Raw genomic sequence first — 13,310 nt, 5'->3', positions numbered from 1 at the left:
GTCATCGGTGGCTGGCGCCCGAGGGAGTGCACCACCACTCTCTCCATAGCGGGGACGGGTGTCGCCGTGGCCGCTCAGTGCTCTCTCGTCGGGCGCGGGACATGCCGACACCACCTTGGACCTACTCAGCCTTGTCCTTTATTTGGACAAAAAATGCACACTTGTGCACTAATTAACATGTTGTCGATGGTATCTTGATTGGTTAAATCAGTGGTGTCAAACTTACGGACTGCAGGCCAGAACTGAGCCGTCAAGGGGGTCCAATATGGCCCATCTCTTACAATCCATGTATGCAGTAACAGATTTTGTGTAACTTCTGCATAAGCAGCGCCTGTGTGTATTATATCACATTTTTTTGTCAAGTAATTTTATGTGCAAATTTGCAGTTAAAATCAAGTTTGAAATTACTTGGGACATCCATACAGCCATCCATTTTCTGAGCCGCTTCTCTTCACAAGGGTCGCGGGCGTGCTGGAGCCTATCCCAGCTATCATCGGGCAGGAGGTGGGCTACACCATCAACTGGTTGCCAGCCAATCGCAGGGCACATACAAATAAACAACCATTCGCACTCACATTCACACCTAAGGGGCAATTTAGAGTTGTCAATTAACCTACCATGCATGTTTTGGATGTGGGAGGAAGCTGGAGTGCCCGGAGAAAACCCACGCAGGCACGGGGAGAACATGCAAACTCCACACAGGCGGGGCCGGGGATTGAACCCCGGTCCTCAGAACTGTGAGGCAGACGCTCTAACCAGTCGCCCACCGTGCCGCCTACTTGGGAAATTTTCATTAAAATGTTTTAGTGACTGGGAGTGTATAGAGCGGTACATGGTGCTGTCTTTAGAGCAGACGGCCACAGGTTTGATTCCTGGTCAGTGCATCATTCCCTATCCAATACCGGTCTTAAGCCCATATAAAAATGTGTGGGTTGGGTCAGGAAGGGCCTCCAGCGTAAAAACTGCAAAACAAATCATGCAATGGACTCGCTGTGGCGACACCTGACTGGAAAAACCTGAAATCCACTTCTTTAGTGAGATGTACAAGCTTATTTGATGCATGCTAATACATTGTGATAGGTTGAAAATTGTTTATGTAGACTAATGCTTACCTATATTAGATTCATTGCAGTTCAGGGTGTACCCCGCCTGCTCCCGAGAAGCGGCTCAGAAAATGGATAGATGGATGTTTGTGCTTTAGCTAAAATATGCCATCTTTTTATGGCAAGCTACTGGGCTAAATTTCTTTTTAAATATATGTAAATGTAAAATGGTTTCTAGATCATAGCAAGTTGTTTTATAAAAGGTACAGACAGTACAGTATATAATGTAGATCTATGGTCATCTTTAAGTTGCATGTGTAAGTGAAAACTGATAAATATTTTTGAGATTGGACTCATTTTTGTTAAAGAATTTCAGATGGCCCATATGGTTTGAAACAAGGTTTGCTAGATAGATGATGATAATATAATATTTAATATTTTAGAAAAGTACTTTTGAATTATTATAGCTTATTATGTCACGAATACACTCGTCTGGTCCACTGGAAATCAAATTGGCAATGTGGCCCCTGAACGGAAATAACTTTTATTTTTGGAAAGTTGGAAAGAAGTAAAGTTGAATAAGATTCAAGATTTAATAGTACCCCAATCCTTTAGCGTGGCACAAGCTATGTCATGTATGATTATTGTGCCTCTCTATGTAGCCCCTGATCCACCGGGGTCAGCAGAACGCTCCCTGGCACCACAGAAGAGGAAGGTGTCTAGTCCCACCCACTCCTCCAATGGACACTCTCCGTCTGACACATCCCCCAGTCCGCTCAAGAAAAAGAAAAAGCCTGGGGCCATGAACTCTAACAAAGACCAGGTAAGGGGACCCAGTGTTCCAGAATCTGGTATGTTTGGGGTGAAATTTAAAGGTTTGGCTCCAAGTGTGTCCTTCAAAACCAGAGTTTGGCAATAAAAATTGGAACCAATAACAATTTGGGGCTTCTGCAATCCAATTGAAATAGAAGGAACTTCAGCCCTCAAACTCACTTCATATCTTGTTTTTTTTGTAAAGCATTTCATGTACAGTGTGTATGTAATGAGCGCATGCCGGTTTTGAATATGGTTTACAGTGTATTGCAAGCTTAAACCTGGGCACAATGTGTTTGTAGAACCGGCTGTGAAATAGGATTTATCTTGCGATTAAGGCCTCTTTATACTCCCGCGCTCGCGCGGCCGACAACGCCCTCATTGCATCACGTGACCGACGCATTGCCCCGTGCGGCCCCACTGCGTCGCTTGACGCGCATGCGGCAAAAATTGTTGCTGCGCATTGAATGCCGCGGAGATCATCTCTTGTGATTGGTCCGTTTTAGTCACATGCTGTGATGACGTACTCAGCATGCCCCTTGGTTCTACATACCATCTACGCCGCCGCCTTGATCGATTTTGCAGCATAAGTAAAGTATCATCTAGGTTCATTTGTTCTAGCAGACACTGTTCCACGGTCGCCATTGTTTGTTGCTTTGTTCCTTGTTACAGAAAGGAAAGTAAAAACGGCTACCGGAAATGGCCAAAAAATGCAGAGAAAATTCCACCTTGTGGTGTCCTAGCCAATACCAGCCGTAGCGACACCCCCGACTTGGAGGAGAACTGCAGTACATTTTCAAAACACTGCGCGTGGGTTGCGCTCGAGTATAAAGGCAAACTGCGCGCGGGATAACCGTAGTGACGTCAGCGCAGTTGCCGCAGAGTATAAAGAAGCCTTTACTGTAGTGGGATTTGAAGAATGCATGGTCAATGCAAAGTGAATTGCTACCAATACAGTATATACTATTTGCACTTGGTGGTTTTTAAGACTTTTGACATGTGACATCAACTTTGGTTCAATCATGACCAAGAAGTGGAGTTTTTTTCTGGATGCTGGATCTTGGTATAATCTAAGCATGGATAGTATGTCGATACTGTACATGTGGACTTGTCTGAAAAGGATCACGATAGCAGCACCTCACATTACAGATAACATTTGTGTGAAGCAAATTTGTTCTGAAAACACAAGACTATTTCAAAAGTTGTTTTAGCCTTCATCCAGTAGATTCAGTGAGCCAGGAACTGAGCTATTTACTAATGTAAAAATATCAACATTTACTCTTAGAGAGCTCAATCCCTAAACTTGTTCAACCAGTTGTCTTTGACCCGCAGTTGAAACTGTCACATGATCAGATGTTGAGATTAGCCGCTTGAGTTTATTTTCTGTCCTTGCTTAGCTGGCCTACCCCACTGTATTGTTGCCTTATTTTTGTTGCACTGCACCCTTTTGTGTTCCTATGTGTTTTTTGAAACTTGCCCCCTTTTTCTCTTGCCTGCATTTCAGTCAGAGCTAAGACATGGTCCCTTTTACTATATGAAGCAGCCAGCACTCACCACAGACCCTGTTGATGTTGTACCGCAGGACGGCAGGAATGACTTCTACTGCTGGCTGTGCCACCGCGAGGGCCAGGTGCTCTGCTGTGAGCTCTGCCCCAGGGTGTACCATGCCAAGTGCCTCAAACTACCAGCTGAGCCTGAGGGCGACTGGTTCTGTCCCGAGTGTGAGGTATCTCAGTGGATACGTGTTTGTGTGTGTGTGTGTGTGTGTGTGTGTGTGTGTGTGCGCGCGCGTGCGTGCGTGTGTGTGTGTGTGAACGTGTGTGCATGTACACAGATTACAGGACCTGACTGTTGGGTTTAAAGTAGGGATGCATCACAATGCTTTTTGGCATTAATGCAGAAAACCAATCATCAGAATCATCTTTATTTTGCCAAGTATGTCAAAAACACACAAGGAATTTGTCTCCGGTAGTTGGAGCTGCTCCCGTATGACAACAGACAGTCAATTGACTGAGAATACTTTTAAGACATAAAGACATTGCGAAAAACAGTCACTGAACAATAAAAGGTTGCTAGTAATCTAGTAATGCTGGTACAAATATGATTATTTTTTGACAGTTGGACAAAAAGATGCAGCGTTCTCTAGCAATGAGAGCAGTTTGAATGACTAATAGAGCAATAGTCCGGTGCAATGACCATTGTGCAAAGAGCGCAGAGACTTCAAGAAATGTATGCAGTTTAAAGTGACAAGTAGTGTGATAAGCTGGGACAATGTCGATTGTGCAAATGTTGCAGATACTACTCAGTCGATTGTGTAAATGGTGCAGATGCTACTCAGGCACATTAGTGGCCAGTATTGGTCAACAACACATATGCAAATAGTGCAGCATGGCGAGACTACTACAGTGAGTGCATGAGTAATGTATAATTGGCCCAACAGAAATGTGACAACAAACTCAAGACAAAATAATTGGCAGCATATTGCAATGGAATTGTAAGTTAACTGTTTAAGAAGTTAATGGCAAGAGGGAAGACGCTGTTGGAATTTCTGCTAGTTTTAGTTTGCATTGTTTGGTAGCACCTACCTGAGGGAAGGAGCTGGAAGAGCTGGTGGCCAGGATGTGGAGGGTCCAAGAGGATTTTGTATGCTCTTGTCTTAGTTCTGGCAGCATGAAAGTCCTAAAGGGTCGGTCGGGGGGTACAGACAATCTTTTCAGCAGTTTTGATTGTCCGTTGCAGTCGGAGTTGGTCCTCTTTTGTAGCAGCACCATACCAGACTGTGATGGAAGAACACAGGACTGATTCGATGACCGCTGTGTAGAACTGCCTCAGCTGCTCCTGTGGCAGGCCGTGCTTCCTCAGAAGCCGCAGCAAGTACATCCTCTGCTGGGCCTTTTTGAGGCCCCACTTCAGGTCCTGAGAGACTGTTATTGCCAGGAACTTGAAGGTCTCGACGGTTGACACAAGGCAGTTGGACAGCGTGAGGGGCAGCTGTGGCGAAGGATGCCTCCTGAAGTCCACAATCATCTCTACAGTCTTGAGCGTGTGCTCTAGGTTGTGTCGGCCGCACCACAGCTCCAGCCGCTCCACTTCCTGTCGATATGCAGACTCGTCACCGTCTTTGATGAGACCGGTGACTGTGGTGTCATCTGCAAACTTTAGGAGTTTGACAGCCGGGTGCGTTGAGGTGCAGTCATTCGTGTAGAGAGAGAAGAGCAGCGGAGAGAGGACACAACCTTGGGGTGCCCCGGTGCTGGTGGTGCGTGTAGATGAGGTGGTGTCCCCCAGCCTCACCTGCTGTGTCCTGCCCCTCAGGAAGCTGTAAATCCACTGGCAGATGGCAGGCGAGACGCTGAGCTGGAGAAGCTTGGAGGAGAGGAGTTAGGGGATGATGGTGTTGAACGCAGAGTTGAAGTCCACGAACAGGATCCTCGCGTAGGTCCCCGTGCCGTCGAGGTGTTCTAAGATGAAGTGCAGTCCCATGTTGCATCATCTGCGGACCTGTTTGCTCGATAAGCAAACTGCAGGGAGTCCAGCAGGGCACCTGTGACGCTCTTGAGGTGGTCCAGCACGAGACGTTCAAAGGACTTCATGACCACAGATGTCAAGGTGACAGGCCTGTAGTCATTCAGACCCGAGATTGCAGGTTTCTTGGGGACTGGGATGATGGTGGAGCATTTGTAACAGGATGGTACTTCGCACAGTTCCAGAGATCTATTGAAGATCTGTGTGAAGACTGGAGCAAGCTGGTCCGCGCAGACTTTGAGCCAGGATGGGGACACAAGGTCTGGGCTTGCCGCTTTGTTGATCTTTTGTTGTTTGAAGATGCGTCTCACATACTGTTCGTGGATGGTCAATGCAAAAGTCAGAGGTGTGATTGTGGTCGGTGGTGCGGCTGTGTGGGTGTGGGGTGTGAAAGTTTCCTTTTCAAATCTGCAGTAGAAGGTGTTCAAGTCGTCGGCTAGTCTACTATTGTTCTCAGCTTGGGAGGGGATCGTCGCTTGATAAATATAAAATATATCATCATAAATAAAAAATGTCCAGTATCTCTCTCGATAAGTATTGGATTGTTGCATCTCTAATTTTGAAGCCCAGTGGAAGAAATGTAATTGGCGCTAGTCTTGGGTGTCAGGCTCCCTGCTGTGGTGTAGAAGAAGCTTCAGTAAATTGCTTTGGTCTGTTGCACCTGACCTTGCAACTCTCTTTATATTTTTGGAAATCCACAGAGCAGCTTTTCAATTTTCTCATTTTGAACATTTGACATTTTGTACAGCAAACAAACAGAAAATGTAATGTGTAAATATTTACAAAACTATGGATGATATGTCCTTGCTTGTTAATTTGTCACTCATGAAATGCTTGTTGTTGTCGCAGAAAATAACAGTTGCAGAATGCATTGAAACACAGAGCAAAGCAATGACAATGTTGAATATAGACCAACTCTCTTACTTGCTCAAATTTGCACTCCAAAAGATTAAGCAGCCTGGGGTAAGTCATACAGTTGAAATGTTATTGTAACGGAAATAACACATCCAAACTCTTTCTGATGCACCCATTTTCCCTTATTTGTTCATACTGAGCAGACTGAGCCCTTTCAGAAGCCTGTGTCCTTGGAACAGCATCCTGACTATGCTGAGTACATTTTTCACCCCATGGACTTGTCTACTTTAGAGAAGGTAATATTTTTTTTTCCCATTTTCACATAAAAAGTTATGGCCCTTCATAGAATATTGAAACATTTCCCCCCCTGTTTAAAAACAGAATATCAAGAAGAAAATGTATGGCTGCACTGAAGCCTTTCTGGCTGATATGAAGTGGATCTTACACAACTGCATCATTTATAATGGAGGTAGACCACTGACATGCTAAAACAATAAACCATGTTTGCAAAATACATAAAGGAAAATAACAATCTGTGCTGGTCGATTTAATCCAGGTAATCACAAATTAACAGCAACAGCAAAAGTCATTGTCAAGATATGTGAGCATGAGGTAAATAAGCTTTATTTCAATTTGAATAATTACTTGTTGTTTGTTATTAATGAATAATATTTGTCTTTCTCTGTGCTTTCTTTTTGTAGATGAATGAGATTGAAGTATGCCCTGAGTGCTACCTGTCTTCCTGCCAAAAAAGGGACAACTGGTTCTGTGAGCCATGCGTACGTTATTGGCATGATATTACAATATGTGTGCATTCAGTCTTGATTTTAAATCTTATTTTTGGACACCAACAGAGTCAGCCTCATACCCTTGTCTGGGCGAAACTGAAAGGTTTCCCCTTCTGGCCAGCAAAAGCCCTTCGTGAGAAAGACGGCCAGGTTGATGCACGCTTCTTTGGACAACATGACAGGTGAGCTAAACTCCTGAGATTAGTAAATTGTTTGGATTTTAGGATGATGCAGCAAGTACAGTCAAGTTGTGTGTAGTTGTATACTTATGAATTTTGCTTTGCTTTCTATGCAGAGCTTGGGTCCCCATCAATAACTGCTACCTCATGTCCAAAGAGATTCCTTTCTCCGTAAAGAAGACAAAGAGCATTTTCAACAGTGCCATGCAAGAAATGGAAGTTTATGTAGAAAACATTCGTAAGAAATTTGGGGTTTTTAACTATGCGCCATTTCGAACTCCTTACACACCCAACAATCAGCTTCAAATGCTGCTGGACCCTTCTAACCCTAGTGCAGGCACAGTAAAAACAGAGAAACTTGATAAAATGCGCTTTAACTTTGATTTAACGGCATCTCCGAAGATGGTTCTTAGTAAGAGTTCCACACCCAGTGGTATGAATCGGAGAGTCTCCATGACAGACATGCCTCGTTCCCCTATGAGTACAAACTCCTCGGTTCACACAGGGTCTGATGGAGAGCAAGATATAGAAAAGGCCAGTAGAAATTCTGCCTTTCACTACAGCACAGGAGAGGACTCCATGGACTGTACTGGTAAGTCCTCTTATCTGGTTCCACATTACACATTTTAACCAAATACACAAGTGAAATTGATAATATACTTTTCATTTACTTTATTTGCCTCTCCATTAGCTTTGGCTAACGCCATCGCGTTTCTTCTGGGAGTCCACCGCCACCATTGTCATCTTTACACGGCAATACACCATTACAAAAATCCTATATATAACAAAACCTCACAACAATTACAACACACTACAACACGTCCATACAGGACAGGACCTAGTTCTAATTCACAGTATTTCCTGACTGACACAGATCATAAATGGTTAGATTGTTAAATGTCTATCAACATACTTCATCCCATTATTTTACTAATTATGGAAAAATTAAATAAGTAACAAATAAAATGTATATGGATCTGATCGTCACAATTTAAAATTACCATAATGATTTACAAATGGGCGGCACGGTGGGCGACTGGTTAGAGCACGAGGGGATTTATCCCGTGAGCTGATTGGCTGCGCATCATCGCAGCCTCACCCAGCGAGAATTTACAGCTCATCCCAGCACAGTGGCAAATTCGACACATCGATTCATCGACTAATTGGTTCAACCCGTAGTTGATGCTACATTTGTAAATCCATCCATCCATCCATTTTCTGAGCCGCTTCTCCTCACTAGGGTCGCGGGCAGCGCTGGAGCCCATCCCAGCTATCATCGGGCAGGAGGCGGGGTACACCCTAAACTGGTTGCCAGCCAATCGCCGGGCACATAGAAACAAACAACCATTCGCACACATTGTCATGCCTACGGGCAATTTAGAGTCTCCAATTAATGCATGTTTTTGGGATGTGGGAGGAAACCGCAGTGTCCGGAGAAAACCCACGCAGGCACGGGGAGAACATGCAAACTCCACACAGGTGGGGCCGGGGATTGAACCCGGGTCCTCCGAACTGTGAGACTGACGCTCTAACCAGTCGGCCACCCTGCCTGGTGCATAGATATGAATGGTAAATGTGCTGGCGCAATGTAGGAGCCCTACTAAACGCCGTGCCTATGTAGTGGCCATGTTGGGGAGGTCGACGTTCCCAAAGAAGGCAATGCATGGACACTGAAATTAAGTTATAAATTGCTTATTCCGCAACCGATTTTCATAAGGTTTACTGTTTTGTCAATGCCAAAGTGTATCAATACACAACATTTGAAAAGAAAAAAGAAACATTTCGTGACTCCCGGTTCCCATGTCGTAATTGTACAATGTTTTACGCAACCACGTGCAGCACAATCTACCACCATTCTTGGTCTTTTGGTTTTCTTGCTGTCCACCGCTGATGACTTTGACCTCCCTAGCTTAGCGTCGCCATCAGTACGACTTCAACAAAGCAGCCAGACAGTGTGTGAGGGAAGGGGAAGGTTTGAGCGCACAGTGATGTGAGATATATGTATAATATACCGTAATTTTTCGTGTATAATGCGCACCCATGTATAATGTGCGCTCCCAAAGTTGACCTCAAAATTCTGGAAAACCTTTCTACCCAAGTATAATGCATTTTTACAATGCATGACTTTGCTTCTACCCATATGATCAAAACATGAATTATTATCTGTATTTTGTTCTTTTTTTTTTCAAATAATTATTCTGAGGTGAAGTTGTTGAACACATCATACTTTCGTTTTATTTACTTGCTCTTATTTTGAAATTCACACCCGTACTTTTATTTAGTAAATGAAAAAACACACAGTTGTGCTCACGTTTGATTACCAATGCAGAATTTGTAAGATGTGTACAATTATTTTAAGAAAACATGAAGGACCAGGCGAAACATTACATTTTATTTTAATGGGATTCAAATTAAACTGTCAAGCATTTCAGAAAAGCATGATCGTTAAACAAAACATAACCATAAAGAAATGAATGATGGTTGTTGTTCAGTCATCAGTCGTGTTAAAAAAATAAAAAAGATTCTGCCTGGGTATATAAACTTATGAGCACAATTGTACATATATGCAGTCATATGTACCCCTGTCATATTGGAATGAAAGTGTAGGCTACACCTTTTTCGTAACCTCTAGGTGGCATACTAGAATGAAAGTGTACAACTTTTTCATAACCTCTAGGGGCCGGTGGCATAGTGGAATAAAAGTGTACAGCTTTTTCATAACCTCTAGATGACGCCGTGCCGTGCATGAGTGTGTGTGTACATATATATATGTGTATGTGTGTGTGTGTGTGTGTGTGTGTGTGTATGTATATATATATATATACACAAATTTTTTAGTTTTTTTTACATCGTCATACATACACATACATACACAAAAAAAATAATTTGTGTATGTACCACAACGTATACAACATGCTGCGTTATTCTGAGTAATTGAAGTTTCTTTATGTATAAGATGGCAATGCTTGAGCAAACCTCTGAGCAAGTTTAAATGTGATAACACATGACTTATAATGACACTTCCCTTTATATTTATTGGTAAAACATTTGCACATCATCTTATAATTGAGAGATTTCTACCCATTTTATGTATCACTTTATCAATGTGTTTAGCCCATGATAATTTACTATTGACACTAATGTATCCTCGGAAGTCTGGTTTCTTGAACTTGTTCTACTGCCACATCGTTTACAAATAGGTTCAGTTTTGGCTCATTCATTCACATAGTTTTTAATCCCAAATAAAATGCATTTTGTTTTACAGACATTTTGGATTAATTTATTGTTGGTTATCCATTCCACTACTGTCTTCAGTTCCTGATTTATGACACCTCTAAGTTTGTCTATTGTTTTTTCTGCTGTGTAGATTTTTAAGTCACCCGCATTCATCAATATTTTAGCTTTTTGTATCATGGTAGTTCATTAATAAATATTGAAAAAAAGTAACAGACCTAGACAACTTCCCTGTGGAACTCCACAATCGATTAATTTAACCTCTGACAAACTCCCATTCAATAAGACTGTCTGTTTTCTGTTTGTCAGATAACTGTAGCAATTGGATTGCATTCTGAGGAAAACCATAAAATGTGCGATCAATGATGTCAAAGGTTGCACTGAAATCGCAAATCCATTGTCAATTTCTCTGAGCCAATCATCTGTCATTTGAGTAAGGGCTGTAGTGGTGGAATGCTACTCCTTGTAGGCATTTTGATAATCTGTGTTCAGGTCATTAAATAAAAAGTAATACTGTATTTGTTCAAAAGCAATTCTCTCCCAAGATTTTACGCAAAGCAGATAGCAAGCCTATTGGTCTACTATTAGAGCCACAGAATGATGCAATAAGATTCTTAAGTAGTGGAATAATCGTTGCTGTTTTCCAAGCCTGTGGAAAAATAAATTTCTCTAAACTACAGTTAAAAACATGACAAACTGGAATAGCAATCAAATTTGCTACTAATCAAAATATTTTATTCTCCATATTATCCACACCAGCTGGTTTATCCTTACATCCTAGTAACATCTTTTCCACATGGCTAACCATAACTTAAATGCCTACCATGAGTTGATATTTTATCAGGGCATATGATTGAGTGTTATTCGTTTGGCTCATCATATCCCTAAGCTTATCAACTTATTAAGTAAATATTGTATTATTAAGTAATTATTTAGATGATTTGCAATATCCATAGGCTTTGTTATAAAATGTTACTCTGATTCTAAAAAAGCTGGAGAAGATTTAGATTTCCTGCCCATTATCTGTTCTGTTGTCATTACAGCTTCTCCTGTCTCAGGAAAGGTTGGTCCAGCGAGCGGTTTCACGGGCAGCCCTAAGTCACTCAACCCTAGCTTGGTGCCTAAGCAAGAGAGGCCTGCATCCACAGGTGGCATCCTCAATCTCAACCTAGGTCAGCACCACAAAATAACCTTATATTCACAGTGTAACAGATACTGTATACTGAACATACTCAGCCCAGCTAATGAGAGCCTTTTCTATTTTGTGTTCAGATCGAGTGAAAGCTGAGATGGATCTGAGAGAGCTGAGCGAGAGTGTGCAGCAGCAGCAACACCAGCAACAGTCAGGGTCAGCTGCTCTCCCCACACCAAAGAGACCCATCAGGAGCCTCGACAAGACTATTGAAAGCTGCAAGGCTCAGCTGGGTAATTACAAAACCTGATTTCGACTTGCATTGTGTGGATTTTAGACCAGGTTTTTTGAGTCAAATTTGGTCAATGCAACAGCTTGTAGTAAATTTATGACAATAATTGTTCAAGTAATTTGTATGTTTTAATGGCTTGGAATAAGGAGAAACGTGTCTCTGGCTGTATTTGCACTACAAGTACATACACTCAAGTGACATTCTGTTTGAATATACATAGTAAATATATACACCCCTTATATATAGGTGGTCAAGCCTCACATCTTGTGATAGCACAAGCTTCGTTGCAGAGCCTTGTGCAGTGTTTCCCCATTCTATCGCAGTTCCTTTACTCTCCGGCAGATATTTAAGCGATTTTTATTTTTTTATTTTTTTTACAGTATACTTACTTTCCGTACCTTCCCACTTACTGTGCCTTCTTGTAATTTCATTTAGCTGTAAAGCACTTTTGAATACCTTGTGTATTAATTGTGCTCTACAAAACAAACGTGCCTTCCCTGGGCTGTCATTGCAATGTACATGTGCGTAGTAGTCACATTTCAGGTCTGCAATGTACCTTGGCTTCAAATTGTCTTTTTACTACTGTTTGAGTGACTTTGTGCAGTTTGACAAATGGCGAACAATTCTCCAAATGAGAGGCAAAATGTGCTTGCTTCAAGCTGTTCATCACTCCCAGTTGTAGTTTACTGTAAAACTGATGTAAAACAAAGAATTAATTAAATTCAATTAAGATGAACATCAGCCATATTAATGCTAATGTACAGTAATGTAAAAAGCCATAGATATGCTAATGACAATTAGCACCATTGTTAGTGTAATTATAAACCTAGGGGGGCTACGGCTATGTACACAGTCGCGTTAACTAATGCACTGAAATATAGAATACAAAGTATGTTAAAACATAGGTATAAAACAGATTGAAGAAAAACAAAGGAGTAGTGTTAGCAATGTTCTAATGACCAAGCGTTCCATAAGACAGTATAACTATGCATGAAAAGAAATTATTTTAAGTTGAAGTCTGGACTATTAACCTGCTCACTACAGTAAATTTAAACACAGGTAGACCTCAGTTTACCTCTGCGCTCAACTGAACATAGTGTCTTTTCTACTGAAGCTATCATAAACTGTTAAAATAATAAATCGGAGAGGAAAAAATAAATATGTACTGGTTTTCACGTTTGTTTTATTTTCCTGTTAATTTATTTTTATATCGCAATATATATTGGCAGGTTAAAAAAATCACATCTTTTTTTTCCCCCCAATATCGTGCAGCCTTTGTTGCCTTACTTTAATGCCTTCACATGTGGGAAAGGAGAACTACAGTCGCCGATGCACTTTTCAGCTCTTTATTGGACGCCAAGAGAACAGTAAAACACAATAAGCACACTCACATAGACGTTGATTTCAGCCACACCTCTCGCCGACGTCACACTCCACCCCACCAGGCCT

At 41.9% G+C, this 13,310-nt stretch overlaps 1 protein-coding gene across 9 annotated transcripts in view; it reads left to right on the top strand.

The window, feature by feature from the left end:
- Positions 1-13,310, top strand: part of LOC133409381 (MYND-type zinc finger-containing chromatin reader ZMYND8-like) — a 34,557-nt gene that overhangs the window by 17,057 nt on the left and 4,190 nt on the right. For 6 of the 9 annotated variants that reach the window (XM_061689270.1, XM_061689260.1, XM_061689277.1 and 3 more), the window contains 11 exons: positions 1,706-1,866; positions 3,361-3,582; positions 6,231-6,344; positions 6,440-6,532; positions 6,618-6,705; positions 6,793-6,848; positions 6,938-7,015; positions 7,091-7,206; positions 7,320-7,795; positions 11,481-11,609; positions 11,710-11,862. In XM_061689270.1, the coding sequence (XP_061545254.1) occupies positions 1,706-1,866; positions 3,361-3,582; positions 6,231-6,344; positions 6,440-6,532; positions 6,618-6,705; positions 6,793-6,848; positions 6,938-7,015; positions 7,091-7,206; positions 7,320-7,795; positions 11,481-11,609; positions 11,710-11,862 (1,686 nt within the window). Of the gene's footprint in view, positions 1-1,705; positions 1,867-3,360; positions 3,583-6,230; positions 6,345-6,439; positions 6,533-6,617; positions 6,706-6,792; positions 6,849-6,937; positions 7,016-7,090; positions 7,207-7,319; positions 7,796-11,480; positions 11,610-11,709; positions 11,863-13,310 lie in introns of those variants that run through there. The other 3 variants (XM_061689314.1, XM_061689325.1, XM_061689336.1) reach the window with 3 other exon arrangements.

Source organism: Phycodurus eques, chromosome 1 (genome assembly GCF_024500275.1).
Source record: "Phycodurus eques isolate BA_2022a chromosome 1, UOR_Pequ_1.1, whole genome shotgun sequence".
In the NCBI taxonomy this organism is placed as follows: Eukaryota; Metazoa; Chordata; class Actinopteri; order Syngnathiformes; family Syngnathidae; genus Phycodurus; species Phycodurus eques.
The sequence above is the reverse complement of the archived record's forward strand: the minus strand, read 5'-3'. Positions and strand labels throughout refer to the sequence as shown.